We start from the raw sequence: 13875 nt of genomic DNA on the forward strand, positions 1-13875 counted from the left end.
CTTCTTGGTGTGGAATCACACTGAATAAGTTAACAACATCGATGGTAACCATACAAAAATCAAATTTACCATCGAAAGAGTTGACAAAGGCACGTATAGAATCCAAACAGTGCCACGAATCTCTAATAATGTGTGGAAATTCTGTCAAAACTTTCTTACACTTAAAATCAATATAAGCAGCCAAAGCCTCTGTCTTTGATCCTTTGGCGGAGACTATAGGTCTGAAGGGGGGATTGTCTAAATGTTTGTGAATTTTTGGAATCCCAAAAATAGAAGGTACTACTGGGAATTCCACTGATAAATAATGATACGTTTGTGCATCAATCATTCCATCCATCAAAAATTCATAAAGCAGCCAATCAATTTTAGTATAGGCCTTATCTACTTCATGTCTATTCACCTTAACATAGGTGTTTTCATCGTCCAATAGTCTAACCATCCTATTTATATAGTCATAAGTCAACATAATAACTACACCACCTCCTTTGTCTGGTTTCATTATTCTAAACTTGTTAGAACTAGTGAGCTCTTTTAAACAGAAACGTTCTGCTGGAGTTAGATTGTGTATGATACTAGTTTTTTCGTTTAGTATCCTTCTTATGTGTGTCTCACAAAGTTTTTCAAATATGTGTATAATGAGATTCTGAGGTGGTATAAATGTACTATGACGTTTAAGTGTGAGTCCTCCATCCAATGCGACTGAATTGGAATCGTGAAAAAAGACCTTTAAATTCAATAACCTGGTATATGTTTTTAAATTAATCAGGACTTCGCCAATGTCTAACTTAAAGGTCGGCACAAATGTGAATCCTTTACTAAACAATTTTAAATATGTAGTGTCAAATGTCTTGTCAGTAAAATTGTACAAATTGAAACCCATGTAGTTTATAACTTCACTTCCATTACTTAGGTTTTTCGTACCAGTGTTAACACTTGTAGTATTTTGTTGCACAACTCCAACATCTGGATTTAAATGTAGTGTTACCGAAGTTCCAACTAGTATACCGTCAGAACAATCAACCTCCACATTGCATTGTGTGTCACATTGTGCTACCATCTGCCCCTTCTGTTGCCTCCATTGTTGTAGTTCCTTTGAACATAATAATTTTGGCTGCCCTGCCTCTCCCTTATTCTCTCTGATCTCCTTAGGGCTGGCTGCTCTAAAAAAACTGACTGTGCCTCATCATTGTCGAAATTGCCTCGATAGCGTGATTCGTGGTCACCATCAGTGTTAAAATCGTTAAAATTAGAGTGTGGGTTAATATTCCCATTTGTGTTAAAATTTGTACTAAAATTCCGACCATTCCCTGCTACGTTTGTGTTTCGAGTGTGTTGTTGTGACTTCATATTTTTATATTCCCTAAAATGGTTATATACTCTGTTGTTTTTGTAATCGTTGGTATCTCTCTCGATTTTCAAGTTTTTAATGTCTAAGCCTTTAGTAATATATCTGTCTAAATCTCTAAAAATATTTTCTATTTTAAACTTATTGTACTCAAATAAAACATCAGCCTTAATACCTCTATCTAGGTTACACAGTTTATCCTTTAAAACATTTAACTTATCATTGTTATTTCGAATAATGAGTTTTAGAAGCTCAAAACCAGTATTGTCATAAAGTCCCAATAATTCTGAAAAAAGTGGTGTACCTTCTGCAAACCCATGGGGCAGCTTGAAAATACGTAGTCCCTTTGGGACTTGTTTTAACTCTAATGAGCGTTCCAAAAAGGCGTTATCCATCTGCAGAGATTTAAAAGTTTTTAGTGTCCTTTCAAATTCCTCAAGCCTTGAATTTAATGTTCCCTGGTTCGGAGCTGTAACAGATCCTGCTCTATTCAAATTTGGCGCTGTTAGGAACCGGTTGAGATCAATATTTCTGTTTGGTGAATTATTCCTGTGTACATTCACTCTACGGACCGTCTGGTTATGTTCATAGGTTCATAGGTTCATAGGTTCATACTACACTACTAGGCTATTACCTGGCTTTTACAAGCCCCTTTAGTATTTTTGTGGGTGTGGCCCACTCCATTATTTATTTGTTGCCTGTGTCGTTTGAGGTGCACATCGAGGTAACCCCGGATATATCGGGATCACCCATCAAGATTTCATTTGAACAAGGCCAACCAGTGCTCTGCCTCTCATGTACGGGGATTTTCATTCCACTGCATAGGGAGTGGGTGATGAATGCATCCTCCAGCACGCTCCAGCAATAGCCCAGGATAAGTAATGGCGGTTCTCCACCCTTGTGGCTGTGATGTGATGGATAGATTTTTTGAGGTGAAGCAGAGATTTAAAAGTTTTTAGTGTCCTTTCAAATTCCTCAAGCCTTGACTGTTGTTAACGTTCAGAGGTATCCCCGAGACGTCTTCTCTCCCTGACGTCACTGCCTGACGCTGGGGACTGGCCGATCATTGCCTAGCAACTGCATTGTGTAGACTGGTGTTCGGAGTTGAATGTAGAGTGAGAAGCCGCTCCTGTGAGTCTGTGATAATCATTTCTGATTCATTCCCTCCTAAACATTGCTGCTCGTTTAAAGCTTTGATAAGCTTATTGGTGATATCTAGGTGCTCCTGTAGCAACCGCTGCATCGTGATGACAATTGTTGAATGATTCAGTAGTCAATGTCACAGACTACGTTGAGCCTGTGAGTATTTGTAAATACGAGCAAACTGTGTAATACAACACTGTTAGTTCTTCAACTTAATTTAATTATCTCAAAATCTTTCAACACAAAGAAAGATAAATTGCCGTTACTGATACCAGTGTTGTAATGCAATGTAATGAGACTTCCGGCAAGTTGTCTATACCACAATTAGTTTACTAGGAAGTTCAGTTCAGTTCATATACCACAGTTGCCAATTACGGGTGACTTCACTCGTTCGGTGTATTGATACAACTGAGTGTTAATGAAGCACCGGATACTGACCAAATACTTGTTTTCCACCATACGTTTACAAATTCGACATTGCTTGTTAATAAGTTGCACACGTTGCCACAGAAGTAATACTTCCAAACAGCGGAATATATAGAGTTCACCAAATAATACTGTGTTGATATCACTTTATATTTTTTTAAACACTGAATACAGGCTTACTTAGCAAGTTGCGCACGATACCACGAACGCTGAAATTCCATAAAGCTAAATACAGAATGTTCACCAAGTAGTTCGTTGTAGTGTAGTTTGCTGGGTTCAATTAAAAAGCAGTTTAAACACAGGGACGTTCTTTTAGAATTGTTTGCAATACTGTCAAGTCACAAAACTGTAATTCACGTAACAGTGTTACCAGTAACTTTTGATCCGTTTAGGTCCGGCACATATCCACAATCTAGGTTCGAACAGGAATCTGACGAAAAATAACTGTAAAACACACTTCCAACCAAAACTAGTAAGCAGCAACAATCAGAACCTTGACTCCTAGAATTTGGTGCACAATCTTCTTTATTTCGAATAAAACTGGACCACAACGAAAACAGTAAAAACAGTTATGAACAGCAGTACTAAGCGCTTTCACCCTTCCATGTTAGGGCATCATCAGAGTACAAAATATATTAACCTAGAACGTCCCTTAAATACTGATACTTTAATTACTTGATTAGGTCAATCAACACTCAATAACAAAAGGTTTGTTCTGCGTTGGCAATGAATGCGGAATGCAATTAGACTAATAAATAAAATTGAACTACTAGTAAAAACAATAACCAAGAGTTTTAACTCATATATCACTTAATTATAAGATTTTAAAATTTTTTGTTCATACAACAAATCCTCACACTAACGTAAACATATTGTGTAAATTTGTTTTTATATTTATATATATATATTACAAGACACCTACAATGTTTCATATACTTTCTTTACATACATTTTAAACATTTTTTATATACATATGTTCTTCACAGTTCTTTTATCCATATGTACATTTTTCACATACACTCATAAAAGTAGTTATTTAACTAGAGATTTACCAACTAAATGCATAACATGTATATATTTTCTTAAACCATCATAACTTTTTGTTACAAATTTGTTAAATAATTTCCTTATTCCCATTTTTAACATGTTTTATTTATTCCATTTACATATTTATTATACTTAATATTTATTGAAACATGTTTACTATGTTAATTTATTATTGTATAACTTATTTAAACTTGCTAAACATCATTAAAACAAAACTTACTCAAAATTGATTTGTAACATAAACATAAAAATAAAATTTTAATAATAAGTTTTATTTAGTTTATTTACATATTTATTATATATATATTTATTATATTTAATAATTAACACTACTTGTAATCATGTTCAGTACATCAATTCACAACTACACAATTTATTTAAATTTGTCTTGTAATATATATATAAATATAAAAACAAATTTACACAATATGTTTACGTTAGTGTGAGGATTTGTTGTATGAACAAAAAATTTTAAAATCTTATAATTAAGTGATATATGAGTTAAAACTCTTGGTTATTGTTTTTACTAGTAGTTCAATTTTATTTATTAGTCTAATTGCATTCCGCATTCATTGCCAACGCAGAACAAACCTTTTGTTATTGAGTGTTGATTGACCTAATCAAGTAATTAAAGTATCAGTATTTAAGGGACGTTCTAGGTTAATATATTTTGTACTCTGATGATGCCCTAACATGGAAGGGTGAAAGCGCTTAGTACTGCTGTTCATAACTGTTTTTACTGTTTTCGTTGTGGTCCAGTTTTATTCGAAATAAAGAAGATTGTGCACCAAATTCTAGGAGTCAAGGTTCTGATTGTTGCTGCTTACTAGGGACTTGAAATTACCAGTTTTTAGAAGGCCAATGCCTACTGAATCTAGGTGGCTGCACCTATAAGAAATCGTTAACAGTTTGCATAGATTTAGCATTTTCCTCCATCTTTTTAAAAACTTCTTCTGCTTTTGTGCCAAACAAACGTTCCTCTTTTAATGGAGCATCTAGTAATTTTGCTTTGACATGGTCTGGCAAGATTTGTTCCTTCAGCCAAACATGCCTTCTCAGTACAAACCCAGTGACAGCAGCCCTGCAAGATACTTCTAAGGCATCAAAGCCACACTGCAAAGTATGTTTACTAACTTGGTTTGCAGAATCCATTAACTCTTATAAATCTTTGTTTTCTGTACAATCTGGAAGCAACAACATTTTTTTGTTTAATTAGTCCCATAATATGCAGCTGGTACTTCAACATGTGAAACTGACAATTCAAAGCCCTGATGGCAAGAGTTGCAGAGGTATATACCTCCTTACCCCATCTTTCTAAAGCTCTAGAATCCCTGTCCGAAGGGGTAGGGTTTTTAGCTGTAGTAGTCTTAATGCCTTTAGGTACCTGGGAAATGGTCTCTGGATCTGCAGTGGGATTCTTAAAGAGACAAGAGTCAGGCACTCTGTAGTACCTGTTAGGCTTTCTAGGAGCTGGTGGTAAAGTATCAGGAGTAAGACTGGATTCCATGAAGACTATATATTCAGGACAGGAGGAATAGCTAGAGGCCTGTGCTGAGGCAAGTCTAAAAATTCTCTGAGTCTCTTTTTGGACTAAGGGTAGTCCTGGCATTCCCAGTGGAAATGCTCTCTTAACGTATGCAAGGTTTCACCAAAAGAAAAATCCATCAGACTCATGGTCTGTAGAATCAGAAGGAAAATCAATTATTTGTCTTTTAGAGGGGGGAGGCTGGCTTCCCCTAATTAAGGTTATAAGGTCTCTGGCCATTCCAAGCATTTGATTCTGTGGCATGGGAGCCTGAGCATGTGCTTTGGTTGTCAATTTTCTAGGCGTAGTGTGAACTCTGGGCCTGCGAAACCCGGTAGTTTTAGTAAAAAATGAAGTTGCCGGTTTAATACAAACATCGGAAGATCTGAATACACCCTCAGAAGCTGGTGTCTCCACAGCGGCTACGGACCCCATTCAAGGTAGAGACATCCGCAGGTTCCATAGTCGAAGAAGCATCTCGCGGCATACCAGACTCCGAATGGGTGTCAGCAGAGGCCTGTGAAACTGTAGAAGCAGGTCTCAGGGGTTGCGAAGGCACCTCACTGAGTACCAGCGGAATGGTGACTAGCTTAACGGAAGCGTTGTCGGCAGTTTTGGACCTATGCGGTCTATCTCTGTCTTTATCCTTACGTTTTTTTGGAAGATCGGTAGTCGGATGGCTTATCGAAGCCATTTCAGAATACGGAGACCGAGAGCGAAAGAATTTAGCGACAAATACAGCCCGACGACGAATAGTTCGGGCGTTAAACAAGACACAAAACCAACAATGAGGAACGTCATGGTCTGGGCCTAAACAGATGATGCAGTAAGAACGAAAATCTCTGTGAGGTATTTGCTTTCCACAGACAAGAAAATTGTTAACTTTTTCTGATATCAGTTAGACCAAGAAAAAAGGATCCCCAACAGGATACTTTGCTTTAGAAGACTTCAGGTTTGAAACTTGAACAACGAAAATGTCAGGTAGCGGCCAACAGGCACTTGTGAACTGCTTCTGCTACGGACTCCAACACGACAAGAAAAGCTGATTGAATGGCATTGGCTGCATGTTTTATACCCCTGACAACCTGACGTCATGGAAGAAGTGACAGCATCTGACGCAGAAATCCCAACACTCTGGTATTCGGGCCGACTGAGGGCTACCTGCAGGCAGATAACCAAAGTGTGATGAATGCAACAGTGAAACACGAAGAACATCATAAGTTGTCTAAAGGCTAAGCAGTGGTCCTGACAAAATCACTAACCATATTCTGTGGTATATTTTTATTTTTTCTCTTTTCAGATTTGATGGGGGAGGGGGTTACAACAGGCAGGATACATCAAGTCAGGGGAAAGTATACCAACAGAATAATAAACTGACAGTACTGAATAATGCATCACAATAATCACTTAAAGTTTCTAGTAATATGAATGTCACAACTAAACAGTGACACCCCTGCACTGGTCCAGTAATCAAGGAGCCTCACCGACAGCACCATTGAGGGACGTACACATTGGGAGGATGACTAGTACACATACCGTAAAGTACAATTTCCCTTAAGAGCACACAGAGATCACAGTCTGGGGCTGGTTTCTCCCTCTCTCTCTCCAGATGCCCAATATGACTCCCCCACTGGCACAGTTGTAGAGTTGTGTCCTTAGCCAGGGTTCCAAGCCAAGTCCTCCCAGCACTCTCTCTGTCCAACCAGTGCTTCATGTCCCTGCCCAAGTAGCTGACACTGACACACACACTCACACACTCACACACTCACACACACTCACACACTCACACACTCACACACTCACACACTCACACACTCACACACTCACACACTCACACACTCACACACACTCACACACACACACACACACACACACACACACACACACACACACACACACACACACACACACACACACACACACACACACTTTGAGATTTGATTTATACACAAACACACACCTGGGAAAGGCTGGCATAGGTTTACTAGCTATGCCTCCTTCTGCCCAGACCATAAGGTAGTTAGCACTGCCACCAGAACCCCTTATCAGCTACTTTAAGGCTCTTCCCAAAAGTGACCAATCTTATTGTGTAGTGTCACTATTATCCAAATTGTGTGACCAAGGCCAAGGCTATTTAGGAGTGGCCTATACAGTGTCATTAAATACATATGCAAGTACTCTTAAGACCTTAACTATCTCTAAAAAACAGTCACAATTAAAAGGTTTAAATATATTTAATAATAATAAATAAAAGAACAAAACAATACTCAATAACTCAAGCACAGTGACTACAGAGTTCAGAATCAAAGGAAATATTTTAAAACAACATTGCAGGACAGTCTCAAATAAATGCAGAAAACATCTAAACTAATCTTTATTATATTCCTATCTATATATAAGAGAAATCACTTTTGCCTAGTTACTTACTACTAGCAAGATAAGTGCTGATGAGAAGATGTCGTCAGATTCAAAGACAAATACAAAATGCACAGACTCACACTCTGAGATAGTTCTTAAATTAATAATACACATTACTGCTGGGTTAGCCAGGGTGACATTACTCTTGTCACCTGCCTTCAGTTCCCAGGCTAACAGAAACTTAGAATTTATCACCTCTGTGTCAGAAGTACATATCTCTCAGAATTTTGGGTAAAACAGTTAAACACTTTTACATTTGAAACCTAGTAATTATTTATGTTTCAAGACAACAGAAAGAAATCTCTAGCTGTAGATATCCTGTCTCCTTCAGTGAAACTGGAAGATAAACACAAATGTAGAACAATCCACTTATTTTCTTAAAGAGTTTGCAAGTTAACTCTGTTCTTTTCCAGTAGGGTACATTGTGGTTACATACCTAAAGCTCAGTACAGAACATACAGTTCAAAACACACACTTCTGCACCAGTAGTTTAATATACTGGTAACATATAGTTCTCTTACATCTGTAAGACAAGTATATTAAAATAAAATAAAATAAATAAAAATTAAATGGGTAAAATGTCCGTTAAGTAACAAGACATAAATTAGGGTGGGGTTACCATTCTATCCTGAAGAGATTATGAGCGGCAACCAACAGGACTCTGTACAGGAGCAACTTGTTTCTGGAATGTTCTTTTCAAATGAAGTGAGAAACAGATTGTGATCAAATGTAGTGATATGTTGTCTGTCTAATATGAATGTAACTTACTATCTATGTGGAGCTTTTCTCCCCGGGCCTCCGCTGAAAATGGACATGTATCCAGTCGGACTATCCCGGTCAACAAATGTAAAATAAATAAATAAAATAAAATATAAATCATATTAATATTCACAATTGACATATGATTATTTCAAAAATTCCAGACAGCTGGGGTGGCAGTGTCACATTTCTCTATAAATCATATTAATATTTTCAAGTGTCATACAATTATTTACAAAATTCCAACTAGCTGGGCTGGCAGCATTTCGGTTTGTCACAAACTATGAAAAATTATGCTACTATCACAAAAACTATTTGAAATGTGTTCAGAATTATTTTACAGACAGAAATTAAAGAATTTTCAGTACACAAAGTCCATATACCAAAGAAAGCAATATGCCAAATCAGTGATAAAAATTAGCTCCATACACTAACCATATTAAACAGCAATAAAGTATTTTGTTGTTAGACAGAGAATAATCGCCACACTACATTCAAATAATGTAATATGTAGTAAAATCATGATTCAATGTTAAAAACACAGAGTAGAGTCATACATAAAGTAAACAATGTATAAATGTTGAAAAAGTTCTGCAATATTTTCCTGTCAAAAGATGAAACTAAAGCAGAGTAACAACAGTAAAGACAGGCCTCTAGTGTCCAATACAGTACTTCATTTCTGAGAGAAATACTGAAATTTTCTTTAGAAACTGCAAAAAAAAAAATCAGTTGCCAAAGACAGAAGCCAAATGAGCACTGCTACAAGCAGAAATTCCCACAGAAATTACTGTAAACACTGCCAGAAATACATTAGAATAAATATTTTGTTTAATAAACATAAAAACAAAAAGAGAACAACAAATCTAACAATAAAAGGAGAGGAAGGGAGTCCCCCAATTTGGTTTATATAAGCAGTAAACTGAAAAAATCATCACCATATCTGATGTAGAGTCATAGGACTTTCTTCTTTGGGTGTCAGAAAGACTAAACACTTAATTTCTGTCACAGCTGAAGGTTTCCCCTCAGAATATGTTTAGCCAATCAGCTGTCACAGGGTGAGACAGGGAGGGGAGTCTAATCTTTTGAAAGCTGGCCAGGATTGGGTTACCGTGACAGAAAATTCAAAATGCCACTGGGGCAGTGGGAACGATGAATATGTGTCTTTCCCATCTTTGGGTAACACAGCCACCACACCTTTCTTCTAAGACTGCAGCAGTCGCCTCCTCTCATTTAAATATTGTGAAAATGTCTTATATATCTTTATCACTGTTTATGTCATAATTTCCACAGGAATACCCTCTATTCTTGAATACTTCACTACTGATTAATTATATCCATCCATCCACAACCTCTTTTTCCCATTTTTGCATATGAGATTGGGGTGTCACTTTAACAGTGAATCATCTACAGCCAAGCTTCACACCTCTGGGTGGCTAAGCCTTGTCATGGCAGTTTTTCCATACCACACACTCTCACCCACACTCACAGTTATGGCCACTTCAGTGTGTCCAATCCACCTACAGCATGTCCTGGAATGTGGGAGGAAACTGGGACATCCAAAGGAAACCACGCAAACACAGGAATGACATGCAGACTATGCACAGAAGACACCCCAGCACAGAACTGAACCAGAAAACCTCTTGTTGTGAGGTAAGAACACTATCCGCTGTGCTATACATCACTTTTTTTTTTTTAATTTCTCTCTTCCTATTTTAGCTACAGCCATTAACAGTTCTCAGTACTGCTACAGGCAGCGCACTCACCTTTGGTGGAGAAGGCTGTAGGTTCTATTTCTACACCATGTAGATAGACTGCTGACACTGCAGTGCAGCATAAGGTGGGTGTTGCACTTCTGTGTGTGTCAGCTTTCAGATGAGATGTTAAACCAAGATGCTATTAGCTTGAATTAGTAGTAGCTCAGGTAGAGGTAAAAGATCTCATGGCTCTGATTGAAAAAACAGTAGGGGACATTCTGTGATGCCCTAACTAAATTTCCCCCAGCAGTCCAAATACCATCTCTGATCTGCCCTGTGAAGAGGCTACAAGGCTAGTGGGATTAACCTGGTCAACAAAGTATAAATTAAAAAAAATAGTTGCTGAGGCTTACCTTCAATAAACTTTGGCATTAACTAAATCTTCCATAAATATTTCTAGTTGTGCCTTTTCTTGGTCTCCCCATTCCTCTTCTTTATACAATTTTTTATAAAATGTCCAAAACTATCTCTAATACCCACTGAGGAGCTCTAATTATCTTTAGTGTCATAGAGTCCCTAAACGTTTCTACTTTTGTCTGCCTTGGGTTTTTGACTCTACAGCAGTTACCAAAAAGTAGCAATTTATCACCAACCTTTCTAAATTCAAGCATACTGTCTAAGTACTACCGTATTTTTATTTCAGCTCTCTGCATAAGCCCCTTTTCTAATTCTGTGAGATTTCCCTTCTTCTACAATACTTTAACACTGACTTGACTTTATTGTTAACTACACAGTTTTTTTAGATCATGTATCTTTAAGACAGTTTGGTGCCTTTTTAAGGAATGGGGTAAACAAACGATTGTGGTTGTTCTTGTTTCTATTTACTTGATAAAGCATTGCACTGTAGCAGGGCGAAAGTGCTTGTGTTGATTTGTTACATTAATAAATTACTGTGTTAGTGAGCCAGTCCTGGGGTTCCTGAACAGCTTGGTTTTATTTTATATTTGGTCGTGTTTCTTGTGGTTATTCTTCTGTACTCTGAATACTTTAACATTTGTCAATTCATCTAAATAATCTGTATCATGTTTTCCTCGTACCAACCTTCTTTCTTAATTCTACCACATTTTTATTTAATTTATACTATTATTAACACACACACACACATATATATATATATATATATATATATATACATATATATATATGTGTGTATGTATATATATATATATATATATATATATATATATATATATATATGTATACATACATATATATATATATATATATATATATATATATATATATATATATATATATATATATATATATATATATAAATTTCAAGTTACTTTGTAAGTGGAATACAAAAGAACAAAGTCAGCTCCAGCACCTACCTCATCATCAGCTTGCTGAAGTCTAGTAACAGCGTAACGTCGCACTGAAGGGTTTGTAAACTGGGAAGATAATAGTTCCAATGCATCCTCTACATCCATTGGTTTCCATTTCCCTAACAGCTCCAGTGCCTGTTTTGCTTCCTGAGGTAGATCCCAGTTGACACACTTCAAAAACTTTGTAAGGGCCTGTTGTCAGAAAAAAAACATAGGTGTCTTTAAAAACACTGAAAAACTGAGAAAACTATCAAGAGCTTCTGGAACTATACATATAAGAATAAGCACTAAAATCATAAAAATAAAATATAAAGGAAGACCATTACACACTAGCATAAATCATTCCCATAAATAATGTGTCTGCTAATTTGTTAAGTGGATACATACGCAATCCAGAAAGACTGGAGCCATGACCTTAAACTACTCTTTCAATGCACTGAAATAATCCTGCAACTGATTACTTACAGTACTTTTGAGGGGACCTTTCAGATGACTGCACATCATCAACATAAAGCAGTACGTTTATAGATGGAATATACCAGTTTGATTTATGTTTACAAACACTAAAACATTCTTGCCAGGAAATGTCAGTGACATGCACTCTGATGCATCTCCTTCCTATAACAAGCTAGACAGAAAAAGCTCTTACATGAGAATGCTTACAATTATTTCAGATTTTTCAGAGATACTACTAAAGCTGGTAAAATCAAATGGATTCCTTTTCTTTAGATCTTCCATTTGGTTAAATTTGTAAGCAAAAGTTATGCAAATAACTAAATTAAATTATTAACTATGTTGATAATGTTCATTTCCTCTTCACTTATGGCTCAAACCATCATCCCTTGAGGTGGGACTAAAAGGGATGTTTACCAGTAATATGCTCAGACTTTGATCCCCAAATAAAACAGGTGACCTTCCCTCAGAAGGATAACTAAAAGCTGAATTTTACTATTTCATAAGTTTTAACATGTTTCTTAACTTTCTAAACTATATACATAGATTTTAAGTCCCATGAACACAAACACAGTCCAACATGGTCTGTAGGAGATTAAAAATAAAGGATTGATTTTAGAACTTCCACTACAAAATCTCTGTATATGGTTCTTTTTCACTTCTTAAAACTACCTAACTTTCAGATGTCTTGTGAAATGTTTCCTACAAATGGGAAAACTCCCACACAGATCTGCAAAAAGAGCATCAAAAAGAGGCTGGTGTGTTAAAATAAGGAAAACTGGAAATAGAATATTCTATACTACAACTACACTGAAGGAAGTACGAGTGAAAGAAAATAAATCCAAGCCAGAACATTAATTAATATGCAAGTTTGGATACTATTTTGAAGCAATAAACTTGGATTCAAAAATAAGAACATTATCACAAAAGGATTGCACAAAAAATAATAATGTTGAAAGCTTATGTGCCACTGAATAAAAAAAATTGACAAGCTTCCTCTGACAACAAATATCGAGTAAAAAAAACCTTATGAAGGAGCTAAGCCTTAAGATGCAAATGGAAATTTTGTTAAAGCAGGACTAAGGACGAGAACAAAATGCAAGATAAATTACCCCTCTATCAAGCAGTAAACAAAACAGAAAACCCTCTTTCACTTTCAAAAATCATCAATACAGCAAGGATGATCCTGGAATTCTCTAAATTTGACTTCAACAAAATGCAAATGATAAACATGAAAGGTGCATGCAAAAAGAACATTCCAAGATTTCAAGAAGACATCTATCCCCATTCGTCTGTGCTCTGGCCACTACAACATAACTGGGGAAAACAATTTGTTTTCTCATTTCTTAAGCAGGTCACTCAGCAAAAATCTACAGTGATAAATGAACGTACAGTTGTGTAACTAAACTTACCGTAACAGTAAATGTTAGACTGATCACTGCTGCAGTAGCCTTACCTAAATGAGATACATCATGCTAAGGATATAATAACTAACCAGCTTTCAAAGCTTGAGGACACCTTATATTCACCCAGTTAAGAAGCTTGAGCAGATCTATAGAAACAAAAGTGGTTTGGATGCCAGGACCCTCAGCACTTTCATGCCACCCCGAAAAGGTTAATGCTAGAAAAATAAAAATAAAGGTCCTCATCTTTGCAACAAAAACATGAAGGAGGAGG

The 13875-nt window shown here is 36.4% G+C and overlaps 1 protein-coding gene across 1 annotated transcript in view; it reads right to left on the bottom strand.

Annotated features, from left to right (window-relative positions):
* The window catches only part of PIK3C3 (phosphatidylinositol 3-kinase catalytic subunit type 3), a gene marked incomplete in the record, with an annotated part of 1653126 nt that overhangs the window by 946361 nt on the left and 692890 nt on the right, over positions 1-13875 (bottom strand). The window contains 1 exon segment of the mRNA XM_044074431.1: positions 11752-11937. Within this exon segment, the coding sequence (XP_043930366.1) occupies positions 11752-11937 (186 nt within the window).

The sequence above is a fragment of the Protopterus annectens genome, chromosome 6.part0, assembly GCF_019279795.1.
Source record: "Protopterus annectens isolate FY-2018-M chromosome 6.part0, PAN1.0, whole genome shotgun sequence".
Taxonomy (NCBI): Eukaryota; Metazoa; Chordata; order Ceratodontiformes; family Protopteridae; genus Protopterus; species Protopterus annectens.